Source organism: Gorilla gorilla, chromosome 2, assembly GCF_029281585.2.
Source record: "Gorilla gorilla gorilla isolate KB3781 chromosome 2, NHGRI_mGorGor1-v2.1_pri, whole genome shotgun sequence".
In the NCBI taxonomy this organism is placed as follows: Eukaryota; Metazoa; Chordata; class Mammalia; order Primates; family Hominidae; genus Gorilla; species Gorilla gorilla.
Window position 1 is genome coordinate 108,288,555 of NC_086017.1, and position 16,951 is coordinate 108,305,505.

Here is a 16,951-nt window from a genome sequence, read left to right on the forward strand (position 1 = left end):
GAATTCCCCAAGGTTTGTTGACCTCCCAGGGCTTAAGCACTGGACAATTTGACTCAGCTGAAGAAACTGCACGTTTTGACTTCTGAGATACCAAATCTTAGTGAGCACAGTAGGCAAGTCAGGGGGCCTCCATTAGGCCCATTCCAGCAATATCACCTTGTAGATCCAGAACTACTGTCTCCACTGTTTCTATGGTAATCAAATTACTTAGAAGTTGGCCTACTTTTCTTTTAAACACTTAACACATCAAATGTCTCAGTGCAAACGGACAACATAGGACAGTGGTTAGAAGCTCGAACTCAGGAATTGGACTATCTGTAAGTAAATTCTGGTTCTGTCCTTTCTAACTATGTGACCATGTGCAAGTTAATTAGCCTTTTTGTGCCTCAGTTTCTCCATCTATTAAATGTAGGTAATAATACTACCATTTCATATGATTATTTTGAAGACTAAATGAGTTAACATATGTGTTTAGAACTATGGAGAACACATAAAACATGTTTTTTAATATGATAATTACTACCCTTCTTCTGAGGAAAACTCCGCTGAGTTCAGTATGATTTTTTGGACCATCCTGTGCCATGAATCAGCTGCTACTCCCCTACGTAAAGAAAAAAAGGAAATAATTAAAAAGAAGAAGAATGTAATTCTGGCAAAAGACCTTTTGTAGGACAGCCTCTGTGGAATCCTCCTCTGTTTTCAAATGGAAATGAGAAGACTTATGTATCATAGCCACCTACTCCACTACAAATTTTTTAAAATTAAAATAATAGCCATCTCATGAATTTCCTTGCACAGAAATAAGCAACTTACCTGAAAACAAGCTTAGCTATATATTGAAAATGATATTTTTGGCTCAGAATAGGTATTAGGTATGTTATCACTTCTTGAATATAAACACAGAATATCTTGCTTGAAGAAGGATTTTACTTTTCAAATTATTGGATAGACACAGTTTTGAAAATATTTGAACTTGAATAAAATCACATTTTGTTTACTGAGCATAATAACTGAAAAGAAGGCTACTCCATTCTTTTCTAACTTATTCCAAGTTATCTGGCAGACAAACAGAGCACCATGTAGGAACACACCAAAAAGACTTGGGGCTTTCTAATTACCTTTGGCACGTGCCTCTTTTTTCTGTCACGTTCTGTGCTGCAGCTCAGAATGCCTTTGAATCCTTGTGAATCTTTGACAACTACTTATTTTTTAACAGAATAGTCCCAAACATATATATAACTAATTTAAGTTATTGTCACTCAATAGAGATGAGAGAAATACAAGAATAGTCCAAATTTCATGTTTCAAACAAAAAAAGATGAATTTTTAAAAAATTATTATTATACTTCAAGTTCTAGGGTACATGTGCACAACGTGCAGGTTCGTTACATATGTATACGTGTGCCATGTTGGTGTGGCACCCATTAACTCGTCATTTACATTAGGTATATCTCCTAATGCTTTTTTAAGCAGTAAGTAGCACGACTTTCCCCATGTATATAATAACATATCTAAATTGGTTTTAATTTTTATAGGGATGCTTTCTCAGAGGACTAAACAGAGGAATACTGATTTTTTATCTGCATTTCTCTTCTTCCTAAGAGCATTTGAGGCAGTTTAAAATGTATGCACAAAATGTTTAATAGATTAGAACTAAAATAGAAAATTAGGTCCATATACACAAGAGGGAACATAATCATTACTAGAGATGCACATGTATGTGCCATCTCTGCCTCTGAAATTTCCAGTAGCAGCCAGAGAATAGAAAAGTTATCATACACTCATGAAGCACAAATGTTCTAAGAAAGATTTATAGAAGCCATTGAGGAAAATGGCCTCAAGCAGCTTTTTCAACAAATACAAAAGTTTTTTGTTTGTTTGTAAATGACATTTTCTGACTACAACCTTTGATAGAGCCAAGGTAAAGTTTCACTGATTGAAGATGATTTTTCCATGATGGGAGAAAGGAAGGTTACTTAATTCATTCCATGCACACAGACTTTAAGACAAACTATACCTAGGAAGTAAATGAAAGGAGTTACCTTTTAAATTTATTTTCTAAAAATTTTGTCTGTTAGCCAGGAACTTAAAATCAGAATAATCTAATAGGACCCTTTGATTGCAGATATCACATAAACCATGAGCTAGGTTAAGCAAAGAGGAATGAAGAAATGTCCCAGACTAGGCTTCAAAAAAGATTGAGACAAGAAACTGGAAAATTCTCCAAAAGAAAGACAGCTTTTATTCCTGATCCACACAGCCACCAATCTCTGTTTTGTGCTCTACAGACTAGTTTTACCTGTGTCTATGTTCATTTAGGAAAATATGTCTATGGCTTATAAATCACATTTCCCTTAGTGTCAACCATGCATGAAAATTGCCAAACTGATTGTGAATCCTAATCCCAAATTCCTGCAAGAGGGAATGTGGTTGGTGCAGTTTGGGTAAGGTCTCTGTCGGTAATCAAATGCATATGACTGGGTGCCAGAGACAGGGAGAACAGTCTTCCAAACTCCTGCCCTGTGGGTGGAGGGAGTTTTCAGAGACAGGGCTGAACAGATACCTCAGAGGATGTTTACTAAGAATTTTGAGGTTGGTCTTTAATGAGTGCTTAGAATGTAAATTTTCTACTTTCATATCAATAGATGATACAAATGGTACAAAAATACAGTGAAGCAATAGAGAAATCCTTCCACTATAAATGTTGAGAAGCCCAACCAGTATTTTTGCAAAAGTAAAAATAAAACCTCTCCATGTTTACACTAAAATGGGCTGCAGGCAAAGCAAAGATTGTCCTTAGGAAGCAGATTTGAATCTGCCCCCACCATTAGATATACTCTAGATTGAGAGTTCAGAGTCCCCCACCACAGGATACTGGGAAAAAAGATGATTCTGGCCTGGAAATTTTTCAAAGCAGGTTTTGTTGCAAGTCATCAAAAAGAAACCCGAGGAGTAATGCTCCCATGGAAAAAGTTATATTGAACTGCGTAGCTCTGCACTGTGCTTTCCTGGATAAGCTATAGAAAAAATATGCATGTACAAAATGGAAATATCTTGTCTCATTGTGTGAAGTTTTGATCAATTGCCTTTTGTCTGCCAAAGAAAATGATTTTCAATTTGATAAAGTTGGTGATGCTCAATTCTTTCTGGCAGCAGTAGGATAGCAGAATTATTTGTATCCTGAAGTTAATTCTAGTTGTTGAAAATTACACCCATATCATCAGCATGTAGGAAGATGCTTATCTTTCTACCTGCCATGATGGCAAATACCCAGTTTGTCTAAAATCAGTGCCATATTGTGAAGATACTAGTAAAAAATTAATAAATAAAACACAATACTGTTTTTATATTACATGACAAGGTGAATGGATATGTCAGGAAATGTTCCCTTTCATTTCAGTTTTAGAAAGATATTTACTCCCACATTTGTAGATCCTAATATTAAGCTTCATTTTTTACTTAACTCAATTCCCTAGGCAATGAAGTCAAAATTTTGTGAAAAAATCAATATGCATAAGTAAACAATCTTATTTTCTTCAAAATAATAGTAGTAAATAGTAGGGCAATACTGTGCCAAAAACCTTCTTGCTGCTAATATGAATTATTTAACTTGGAGACCTCACACACATGGCTTAAGGAGAAGCAGGGTGTAAATAATTGAAGAGATCCTGAAAAAATTGATGGAGCCATAGTTTTGTGCTACCGTGGGGTTGGCCTTTTTAAAATAGAATAGTCTCCCATTGAATCTCTCCAGAATTAATCCTGATGATTGATTAGAGGTTGTTTGAGGTAAATAGTTTGGTGTTCTTCAGAACAGGCTTCAAACAATGATCCAAAAGCTTCCCTTAGAACTTACTCACTTTCAGGAGATGGTTAAATGAGTTTTGGCATAAAGCAATAGCAGGTCCTAAAAGAAATATACTTGGGTCCATAACACTAAGAAAAATTGGCACCTGGCATTGATGGTTAGCCGTGCTTCCATAAATAGTTCTACTGATGCCAAATAAAGGACAACTGTAGCCTCAAATTCATGTTACCATAAACTGTGAAAATTCACTAAAAGCCTTCCACAAGAATTTAGCTCCAGTATTTTGGTGATGATTAGTTTATAATTAGATAGGTTTCAATTAAGCAAATTATTTCACATTCTAACATGCTGTCTTGCTAAACTTGCCAGAAATGTTGTCTGCCCGTTTGTTTTTTTTTTCTTTCTTTGTTTTTGCATACATGCAATTTTTATTAAATTGATACATGAGACCCATTAGATATAGGGCAGACAGGACTGATTTCCCCCCAAACTATCCATCTATTAAAGAAAAATAAATTGGAATATCTCCTGGCACATGTGTTAGTCATTCTGTAGAAAAAGGTTGTTTTAGAAAGGTAAGCACATTTCCACTCCATTTCACCCTACATTTCCAATCCTATCCATCCAGTTACCAGGCAAACAGACTTGGGAGGCTGTGTTTATCATCAAAATCAAAAGACAATAGTAAAGTTAGATAGAAAACATTCCCCTCAAGCAACATAATAAACAATGAGAAGTAACTATACCTAGTTTGGATATATAAAGTCCTGCATCGCCCTGCCCCATATCAGCATTTACATCCAGTCTAATTATTTTCTCTTGGTTCATTATATTCCATAGGACTCTCCATTTCAAGTGACAAACTGTACTGGCTTAATGAAAAGTGGGACTTTATTGCCTCAGGTAACTGAAAAGTCAAAGGGGTAGTGTGAGGGTCAGGCCAAATCCAGGCTCTCCAATGATGTCTTCAATGATGTCTCAGTCTCAGTTCTGTTTTCTTCTCTGATGGGTTTGTCTTCAGTATTCTCATGTATTTGCAAGGGTTTATGTCTCTGGTAAAAATGGCAATTTTCATTAAACTAACATCTGCATATACCCTATTCTAGAATCTGAATATTAATAGTAACTTGAGAAAAACTCAAGCATGCTGACTGGAGTCAGTTTCAGTTTAAATTATTATGACCTCTTCCTTGCCTATCTCTCCAACTTCCTCTTGTGCATATTGGTATGTGTCCCAGACATCTCAAAGTACATATAAACTCCTGAAGATGTTGTGCTATTTGTACCTTCGTAGTATTTATGAAGTTTCCTCAAGCCACAGTGTCCAATATCTACTCACCATGTTGGTGACTTGCAGATTTCTTCGAATCATTCCAGATTTAGTTTAAGAATTACCTTCTTTATAATCTTCCTATGATTTTTTCTGTGGAGATTACCACTCTCCCCCTCTTGTCCTGTGACCTTCACACATACCTCCATTCTAGCACCAATGTTTCTGTATTACAACTAAGATCTGCATCTCTATGTCTCTCACTAAAGAGAAACGCTATGAGGAAATCACACTTCAGTTTTCTTCATCTCCCCAAGCTCTATATCACAGTGCTTAGCAAATGGTATTTTTGTTGTTATTGAGTGAATAATGAGTTGGTGAATGAGAATTTCCTCAAGAAATTATTAAGATTTTTTTCTAAATAATTCTGTGTTTTTAAAATCATTTTCTTTAAATATTTTTTCTATGAAAAATAGACTCCAAATAAATCTAAGTTTATACAGTTCATACAACTTATGAAATTTGTAATCCCTAATGATTATCCATTTCATTACAAAGCTCTTTATCTCAAACCACAGTAACTGTTATATTAAGAAGCTATAACCCCAAGTGCATAGATATGCTCACCAATGTGCAAATATCTACTATTAATATTATGGCACATGGTGAATAGTATTTAAAATTGAACATCATTTGTTCCAGGTCAGTGATCCAGGGAAGTTGTGAAATTTGTATGGAAATCCTATTTTACACTGGATCTTAAAAGACTTTTTAAAGGATGAAAGATATATGCATGAAGATATAAATATTCTTTGAGAAAAATGTTCTCAAGACCTATCTCAACTGCCAGTAACGATATGAAATACAGACAATTACAAATTACATCTTTGACATTTAGGATGTTGACCGTAGTTTCAGGTGTTTAAATGTCTCAATCATTTTGTTTGTTCTTTGAAATTTGTTACATGAAGGCTACCTATGGTAAGGCATCTTGACCATTCATTAATGAACACAAGAATCTCTTAAAATAAAAAAAAGTCAGAAAATACTTCATTACGCTGCGCTATTTGCCTCTGCTTCTGCCTTTCCATTAAATTGTACCAAAATCACATTTTCCAATTATTCCTGTGTCATTTGGCATTTTTACCTGACAAGTAAATTGAGGTCATCAGGAAGAGTGAATCTCAAAATCTTTGGTGTTTCAGTGTAGCCACAGTTTGATATACTGAATTGTATTGTTTCTGGAGAAGTGGCAGAGGAGTAGAAGAAGGCACAGCTATGAAATCACTTTCTGAAAAAAAAAAAAAAGTGTGATCCCTGCTAAGGGTCTCTGCTTCAACAGAAATGATCCATGAGGTTTGTTTCCATCCAGCTGAGAAATCAGTAATCAGCTTACTTGAATGGAAAAAAGAAACTCTTGCTATTCTCTTTTATTTCTAATCTTAGAGATACTTTTCCTTTGGGTAGATAGCATCCAATATTGAATAAATGTAAAAGAAAAATGTCAGTATAATACTATGTTGACTATATTTACTTTTTTTCAAAGCCTAGGCAGGGATATTTAGGAAAAAAAATGACCCACATTATTTTCTATTAATTTATTTCTGAATAAATTATTATTTCTAATCTGATATATATTTTCCTTTGAGTAGATAGCATCAAATATTGAATGAATGTAAAAGAAAGATATCAGTATAATACTAAGTTGACTATTTTTACTTTTTTTCAAAGCCTAGGCAGGGATATTTAGGAAAAAGAAATTTACCCACATTATTTTCTATTAATTTACCTCTGTACATACTGATTTACAAAATACAAATATGTAAGGGAATGTAATGTAAAATTACAAAGTGTTTAAGCATTACTGTTGACACACAAATCAAGTAAGAAAACTGTTCTTTAGCCAAGGGCATTTTATTCTTATGTTTAGAATGTGATTTTTATCTCTTTTTCACAAACAATACACATATATTAATACCTATACTATGTATGGCTTATGCTAATCCCTTGTTATATAGAAAGTTGAAACATATTATTCTGCCCTCAAGAGGCTTGTAGTAGAGATGAGTCAAAAAAATGAAACTCTCAGGAAATGAATCATTTTGATAATTTAATTTTTTGGCCAGGGTTTAATCTTAGAAGTATTATTTTTATAACTTTATAATAGTTTGGAGGCAAACGTTTTTTAATCATGCATCCCCAAACTCTTGTCCTTTCAAATAAAATATATTGGACTTATCTCAGTATTTTCTAATTAATATCGAAGGATCATATGAAGGTATTGAGTTATAAAACATAGTGAATTATTTGATGCTCCTTGAATTTTGTAGGGCTATTTGGTCCTAAACTCCTGGCTCCTGACTAGTGTACACTTTGGAATCTTGTGTCAGATTTTCAGTTTTTCCACCTCTTCCATCAGTCTGACTAGCAGTGTGCAATTCTTTTCAACTCTCTCTTTGTAGATGCCTCCCCAACCTATCTTCTAATCTGTTGCCTACTACACTATTTTATGAACTTGGAAATCAATAAATATATGTGAAGTAAAACTGTGAGGTATCAAAGCTGTTTTATAGTATGTGGACCTCAGTCAGATGCCTTTCTAGAGAATCTTTTTTATTTGTTTTTGTCTTGCTTTCTATCGTTCAACTAAATCACATAATTGCGCCTGCTGTCTAGCTGATTTCAAATACATGTGATAATATGGGTACCTGAAATAAGAAAATACAGTGGGAGTTGGAGAGAATGAGAAAGAATCTAAGAAATACTTTAAAATTATAAGGGACAGGACTGATCAACTTGGAAGGCGAAGGAGAGAATTGGATGAGGGCTGAGTCCAAGGTTTCCTGCCTGAACATCTCTGAGAATGGGACATGGGAAAGGGATGATTTTACCTTCTAGGCAATGGGAAATGTTCTCAATATTTTAAAATGTTATTATGAAGAATAATTATGTCCATATAACGTGGATGGATTGTGAAGAGATACTGTGGAAAGGCAACCTAATAGCAAATGATAAAACTAGTCTACTCCTGCGGGGCTGAAGCCTCACAGTAGGCTGTGTCACTGGTAATAGAGGCAGGATGAAAAACTTGACTCTAGACTTGGAGTTGTACGAAAATGCAAAATCAAGGATAACCCTATGCTTTCAAGCCCACGTGGCCCAAATGATAACAATATCATCTACAAAGTCACAAGTTTATGTTCATCTAGAAGATATGTTTCCTCAGCTTTCATTTGTATCTCATACTCTTCTGTCTGCATGAGAATGTGGTGTTGAGAATGTGCAGATTAATTAATCTCCATTATGTGTTGCTAAATGCTCATAAAGTTAAGCCAATTCTGATTTCTATACATGATCTGAGAGGAGAATTTTCCTGTATTGGTTGTCCATAAACTTTAAAACTAATTTACTGGGTATCATCAATTCATGGCTTTGTTGAGATTTGTGCTATGTTTAAAGAAATCATTCTGGTGAAATGATGAAGACAATTTATTTCACTGAGCAGCATTTTTTGTGAGATGCTTTATTTAAAAATTCATATTAACTACTGTCTTCAATAACTTTAAAAATATGTTCATAACAGAAAAGAGTTAACTTTAAAAATCTATTCCACAGAAAATGACACAGAATACAAATAACAGATTTTACTTTGAAATGTAAATATAAACTAGAATAATCTTGATTACAGGGAGACAAAATCATATGCCTCCATAGAAGAAAATTCTTTGGTTAAAAATAGCCAAATTGCCTTTCTCCGACACTTTCCTAAAGATATGAAATCTCTTTTTTAAGTATTTAGATTCCAAGTAAAGCATTTCACTTTTTTTTCTTTAGATGGAAACAAACAACTCTTAATAATGTCATCACAACTTATGCCAAACGCTGTTGCTCAGTTACAATTTTGCAATTCCTTTTGGATAATTGCTTCCTCTTAAGGAAGTATACTTCTTCCCAAATCATAGAATGAAATATATCATTTTAATATATTTATCTTTGTGCAAGAATACAACATAACAATTAAACAAAGGATCATTTCCAATCAGTGAGTCACAAACAAATTTTATTTTACACTATGGATTTCAGAGTGGTTCTTTTTAGGGACAAGTTTGCTTTCAACAGATGCCACTTATGTGAGTAAATGATGCATTTTTCTCCTACAAAACTAATGAGAACGTTCTGCTCAGGACTGAAAAAACTGAATGGATAATGCTATAGACAAGTTTTCATAACAGAGACATTTGTAGCTATACTGTATTTTAGTGGAATCCATTTGGCAGGTAATTTCATGGTTTGCTTATTTGTTTCTTTAAGTGTCTATTTAAATAAACCAAACTAATGAGATCTGTAGCCAAGGAGGTGATCATCCTGTTCCTCCTCTTACTTCTTCCAACACATTACATTTTCCCAAATTCCCTGTCAGCTCACTCACTGCCAGAGGCTGCTTATTCTTTTCCAACACCGTTCAGTTTCCCTTTTGTAACAATAATTACTTCTGTAATTTCTTATTCAGTGTCTGTCTTCCCCACTGAACTGAAAATCCATGAGCACAGTAACTGTGTTTTGTTCATCACTGTATACCCTGTGTCTATGTTAGTGCCTAGCATAAACTAGTTGCTCAATAAATATTAATTGAATGAACTAATAAATTATTAACCTTAGACTCATATTTCTGAGCTTTGGTCCACTCAACTTGGTAAAATGTAGCAGTCTGAATTCCCTAGTAGCTTCTACCTCCCAGAAAGCATTGTCTCCAAGCACACAGAGTAATTGGATTTTTCTGATTAGTGTTGGGTACAGTCTTTTCACGTACATTGTATAGCTACACTGATGGTAAATCTTCCTCACATATCAAGGGAAGGGTGGGAATGTGGATTACTCTTGACCTTTTCTTACCAGAACCATCCAGTGCAAATAATTATTCAACCCACTAACTCAAAGGAATATTTACTACCATGTAGGCTGGACACTGTATTGGTTTCCTAGGACAGTTGAAACAAATTATCACTAAGTCAATGGCTTAAAACAATATGGCTTAAAACAATATATCACAGCTCTGGAGACCAAAAGCATGCTCCCTCCAAAGTTTCTAAGAGAGACTTCTTCCTTTTCTCTTCTTGCTTCTGGTGTCTTATTCTTTGGCTTGTGGGTTGCATAACTCATCTCTGCCTTTGTCTTTACATGTGTCTTTACATGGCCTTCTCCTCTTTGTCTTCTCCACTTTTCTCTCTCATAAGGACACTTGTCATTGGATATGGGACAACCTGTTTAATCCAGGATAATCAAGTTTCTTAATTACACCTGCAAATTCCTTTTTTGAGGGGAGGGGGAAAGGCTGTCACCATTCACCCCACTATGGATATCATTGTGAATATAGTTCCTGCTCTCATTGAATTTGAAATCAAATGAGAAAGACAGATTACAAAAAGTAACTTCAATAAATGTGATGGTTTTATTGGTAGAAATCTTTTAAGGGTCTTGGGGAACATCTGTCTGGGGACCTACCCAAATCTAAACAACCAGAAAAAAAAGTGCTTCCCAAATGATAAGATATTCATGGAGGAGTGATTAGAAATTGACCAGATATTAAGAGTTTGGCTCATTCAAGGACTTGGAAGAAATTCAGTATGCTTAAAGAATGATAAGATGTATCTGAAGACATACGCTAGAGCCATTTGTAGACAGCTTTGATAACAAAGTTAAGGGCCTTGTAGTTTATCCTGAGATGAAGTCAGAGCTCTGTGATGGACCAACACTAATATGATAAAACGCAAAAATTATCCCCATCAGGACCAAGCTCCTGAGTGTTTTTATTTCCATATGGCAAATCTTGATCTTTCCACTATTTTGTTGCAGCCTGCATGGGTAACACAATACCATAGTACAATTGCTCTGAAAGATTGTGACAAGAATGTTTAATTCAACATTATCATTTTACAGACATGAAATCAAGTTCAAGCAAGGCTATGATTGTTGTAGGGTAACCAAAACCGCTAGATCTAGTTAGTTCTTCTGTTAGGAAAAATGGTGGTTTAAAGTACTGGCAATTGCTTGGGCTTGGAGATCGGCAAAAAGAAGTTGGATTGCCGGCTTTCCCTTGACAAGATATGTAACCTTGAGAAAGTAATATAACTGTTTAAACAGGAATGATAATAGTACCTACCTATCAAGACCATTGTGAAGATAATTTTGATAATGAATTGACGCTCATAGTTTCCTATTAAATAAATAATGACTGTTTTTCTTGTTGAAGATGATAATGTTGATGAGGTTTTTATAATCATCCCAGCCTCACAATCTATAGCATTTTACTCCCAGTATAACATTGTTTCATTAAATACTCTTATTAGAAAATAAGAGTATTTAACATACTTAATTTCTAATAAGAGTATTTAACATATTTTATTCTCCACAGAGGAGTGTTTACAGTTCCTAAGTTTAAGAAACAATTATGCAGGAATATGCATTTTTCAAAGGGTCATAACTTAAGATTGTTATCCAATTAAAATTTTAATTAAAACAAAGTTTATAAATGTAATAACAAGTGTGCAGAAGGAGACATATTTGTAGAATTAGCAGTTTAGTCAGTAATTATGTATGTAAAACAACACCATTTTTTATAACAAAGTAATCTGATTTTCAAAAGGCACCCAATTACAAAATCTCCCTCTGAATTTTGGACTCAACAAATTATAGCTACCTAACTACTATGAAACTATATGCCCCTGATTCAAAATTCTTGAATTATGCTATATGTTTTACAGATACAACAGTTTTTAAGTAAATAATGTTTTTTGGGTAAATGCCATCTGCTTTATCTTCAAAAAGATAATGCTTTCTAGAACAACTATTTCTTACATTTTTGTTATTCAATAACTTTCAGTGAGAAAATGTGACATTTTAGAGCACAACATTCATTCCCATGATATCGGTGCTATTTTGAAGATTAGGAAATTCAATGAAGACCTAATAAAAAACCTTCAGTACATTATTTATTGGATAAGATGCAACTATTTAACTTGTCTCTGCACAGATTATGAGTGAAAACTTAACATTGTAGTACATTGCTTGAAAATGTCTTGATTAAATCATAGTGACTAAGTTCTAATTCTAAGATTTAATACATTTCTCTTACTGAAAACTGAACATAAATGACTTCAACTCTTTTGTTTTTATTTACATTTAGATTTTTTTAAAAGTCTCTAAAGTGCTGTGACTGGTTTCTTACTGACTTGACAATAGTGTTGAAGGCTTAGACATTCTGTTGTAGATATGTCATTTTTATGAGAATGCTATTACTCTGGCTATGAATTTGCACATAATATACTGCATACTCAATTCCCAGAAAAAAGATCTACTTCTGTGGAAGCTGTAAAATACTCAAGTTTAATAAATTATTATGTTAGAGACTTCTGCAGTTTGCTTCTCAGTTATATACTTTATTTGATCCAATTTTCTCCAATAGCTGATAAGATTAATAGATATTATTTATTTTCAGTAGTCAAAATAAAAAACAAGTTTAATTTAAGTTAAGGAACATTAAGAGACTGATTGATTTGTTTTTTTAGAATATTGATGATTAACTGAATTATTACTACAAGTTATAGTAAAAAAAATGGAGAAATGATACAAAACCCTTAAAGACTGAATTCTGGTCATAGTTCTATGTGGGCTTGGGCAATTTCTTTAATTTTTCTGTGCTTCTGTTTTCTTACCTCTATTATTAAGGAATTGCCTATTCCACTCATTGAAAATTATATTTGATTAAAGCATTATTAATATAAAAAATTAGAAGTGCTAATAAATTAATTTAAATGATATATGTTAAAAGATTCCTGGAAGATTAGTAAAACATGCAGCTCATGTGCTTTTAAGAGACAGTTTTATGAACGAAAGAAGGAACATGTTGCTACCATATATAATCTGGTCTTTTCTTCAAAAAAGGAAGCTTTTAAATATCATTTTTCTAATTATTGCTGATTAAACATCTAAGCACCCATTATGTATATCCTCGTGCTGTGGAGGTGAGAATCCACAATTTTAGTGTTTGAATTAAGTTCTATGAAGTACAAAGAACATCATTCTTAAAAGGAATTATACAGTAGTCTTTCTACTTTGTGAAAACAGATATCAAAACAGTCTATAAAGCCTGGTCTATTGGCCAGTGTTTAAGAGGAAATACAGTGAGCAATTACATAAAACAATTCTTTAGCCTATCTGCTGATTTAGTTTTACAGCACATACTTAATCTTAAAATAAGGGGTACTAAGAATTCATCTACTTTATTGATCTTTTTTGAAGAAAGAGGAGAGGTTTATATTGTGGGTTATGGCCCCAACTCTTCAGCCCTGAGTCAAAACTCATTTATTTTGGGTTTGCTTCATACGTGTCAAATACTGAAATAAAGGCCAAATATACTGGGCTTGGCATCTGTTATTGTATTTTCTAGTGTAAACTAAATTGTAAAATGGTTTTAATAGTGAAATGTCACCCAGGGAAATTTTAATATTCTATCTCTGTTTCAGCTTCTGACATGGCAGCAGAACAAGGACAGATTCTCGTGATAGCCACCGCCGCTGTTGGCGGATTCACTCTCCTCGTCATCCTCACTTTATTCTTCTTGATCACTGGAAGGTAACTGAAACATGCCATACTATTTCCAAGATTTATGAATAACCACTCTTTTTATACTTTGCGTATTCAAATGCTTTTAGATATAACAAAGCACACCTGAGGTCGAGAGGGATCCCAGAAGAATCCACTCTGACAGTGAACCACCATTAGTTCTCTGTTTCAACAGGTCCCTGAATATGGAAAGATCCGAAGATGACTAAAGCTGTTTGAAAGCTATGAATGATGAATTTATAGTCAATAAGTTACTCCGTATTTTTCCTTTACTATAATCAAATTACATCATAAAAAATAATTTTCTTAAAAAATATTTTAATGGAAAGTCAGAACAATTTATAGAAAAACTCTTTATAAACCTAGTGTTATAGAAATATAATATTTTGTCAATTAAATATTGAAACTGTCTATTGTCAATTAAATATTGAAACTGTCTATGTTAGAATTATATTAATTGGTTTTATAAATCCAATATTTCTATACTTCAAAGTAATTTGAATAAAATATAAACTAACAGTAAATTTAACATAGCAAAAGACCTAAATTTGAATCCTGACTAACTGGTCCAAGTGCTTCACCCATCAGAACGTTAGCTTTCTATTTTTATACAGGTTTGTTACAAAAGTATATTAAAACCATTTAATGACTTTTAAATAAATAGTATGAATACCATAATCCAGGTGCTGATACTACAGATGTGAATGAAGATAATATGTATAAAATTATATGAAAGAATAAATGTTATTTCTTATTTAATCCACGGTATTTGGCCAGGACTTTTTCCAGAAATCACAATATTTTATTCTCAGATCATTCTAACAAGAAGATAAAATAGTCTATCTAGATATCAATAGAGGCACAAAAGAATACCTCAACAGATTTTTTTATAATCAGAAACACACATCTACTGCAATATTTCACTATCATGATTTAAAACTGCAAAAAGAATGTCAGCCAAACAGTACACACCCATGTTGACTCCAGCTAAAGTACACCAACCCTGCCAGAAAACACTGGTACCTCAGAAAGAGCAGAAATAATAAACAGCACCTTCAGTGAACCGAAAACACTATTTGCTTTTAAAACTCTGCTTAGGGACCAACATTTTATTAAAATTTAATCTACTTAAAATTACAGAGGTAATTTTAATACACATATGAAAAATTGTCTACAATTTTGACAGCACACCAAAAAGTATAGAACTTGACAAGTACTTTGCATGTATCAAATGTGGGTCCCTGACAAATATACAACTGCTATTCAGTAACAGTGTATTAGATATAGTTGTAACAAACCTTCTTTTATAGAATTTACCGAGGAAAAAAGCAGCATGAATATTCTAATGTGGTTGAGTTAAAAATGATTACTTATTTGTGAAATTAAGTGGAAAGAAGGCACTTTACAACTATGTTTACTTAAGTTTTTCATGTATAAAAACAGATATAGTAATGGTCTTAGAATTAAGAGAGAGTATTTGGGGGTCTCTAGTTTTGGGGGGTGATTAGCTGATAGAATAATGCTAGCTACAGTAACAAGGAAAAAACCAGACATGAAAGAATGCAGGAAATAATGATAAATTCATCTTAATACAAGTACTAATTTGGGCACAACATGTTGCCACCATCAGGCACTGTTGTCCAGCATCCTCTTAGGACCCTTTTCCTTTATTTTTAGGGCAAACCTCTGACAGCTAACTGCCATCATCAGAGCTTTGATATAGCTCATCTTTTATACAGGACAGAAAGCAAATTTTGGAATCTCTAAACCAATTAACCATTAGGTTGTAGATTAAATGTTCAACACTGCAGCTTATCAAACATGGCCTACAAAAACTTGAATCACTAGCCAGAATAAAGTGATTATAAAAAATAAACAAAACCCCTAAACATCCTGGTGGAGGTCTAAGTTTTCTGAGAAAGATTAAAATTATTCCCATACTATTTTGGACTCTGGCAAAGAGAGGGATTACAAGACAGTTATGGTTAGAGAAAGAGAAAGAGAAAGAGAAAGAGAGAGGAAGGGAAGGGAAGGGGAGGGGAGGGGAGGGGAGGAAGGGAAGGAAGGGAGGGCGGAAAGGAAGGAGAGAAAGAGAGAGCGGAAGTTTCAGTGAGGGTTAATGGCGCAAGTTTAAAAAAGAAAGGAAAAAAGAAAATAAAAGTATTTTGTTGTATGTAAAGTCACAATGACAATTTGGTTAAGAAAATCAAATTGCCACTACTTTAGCATTGCTACGTGTTTAGCAAACTTTATTAGGAAAATGTTAAATAGAAGAATAAACCTTACTGTATATTCCTTACCCTCTATAACATTAATGCTGCCCATGCATTTTGAACTGGGGTCACTGGTATCTTTATAATACTCTAATTATCATGAAGTTATATACAGTTTCAGGACAATCTGCTTTGGAGCCCAGAAAGTTTATCTAGTTATTAAAGTACAATGGCATTCCATTGTACTTTAAGGAGCTCTTAACGCCAAAGACACAAATTTATCATGTAACTATACTGTGAAAAAATAGGTATGATGGTTGATTTTGATTCAGAAATATTTTTGTTTTCCATTTTCAAAGTTTCTTTGAAGGAGGGAGTAATTTCCTTTTTTTATTATTGTACTTTAAGTTCTAGGGTACATGTGCACACGTATGTTTATAGAGGGAGTAATTTCTTAAATGTGATTTTATTTAACATCAGTATTACATTATTTACAATAGAAAAAAATCCTCTGGACGTTTAAAAGAAATTTAATAATGATTCACTATATTGCAAAATTGGATACAGTTATATGTATCTTGTAGAACATAAGTTAAGGCCTTATTTTTTCATACAGTATTTCAGTAAACAGTGATTTAAATAGCACATACACATGTGGCAAAGCATTTCATTAAGGCATCAGAAAATATTTCCTTAACACATAAATATGGCAAACACAAAAGAAAACATTTCAATCTTTGCAGGCTAAATAAGTATTGCCTAATAAACTTGAGAGTTGGGCTCAAATATTATCTTTATTTGGGATTCCTGGAGCAGAATAGAAATACCACTTAAAAGGAGAATTTAATGATGAAGAAAAATTTGTGCTAAATTATTTTCAGCTTTCAGTTTCTATGTTTGCCAATTTATATTTCATTAGAAATTGCTTTAACATTCCATGCAATGAAGAGAACAATTTCAATTACATAAAACAGAAAAAAAAATATTTTGAAGTGTTGCTTAAGCACTTTGGTAGGGGAGCAGTCATTGGAAAATATT

At 33.3% G+C, this 16,951-nt stretch overlaps 1 protein-coding gene across 3 annotated transcripts in view; it reads left to right on the forward strand.

Annotated features, from left to right (window-relative positions):
• EPHA6 (EPH receptor A6) overlaps positions 1-16,951 on the forward strand; it is a 925,594-nt gene that overhangs the window by 660,234 nt on the left and 248,409 nt on the right. For all 3 annotated transcript variants that reach the window (XM_055383472.2, XM_055383471.2, XM_019024873.4), the window contains exon 8: positions 13,601-13,709. In XM_055383472.2, the coding sequence (XP_055239447.2) occupies positions 13,601-13,709 (109 nt within the window). The remainder of the gene's footprint in view (positions 1-13,600; positions 13,710-16,951) is intronic.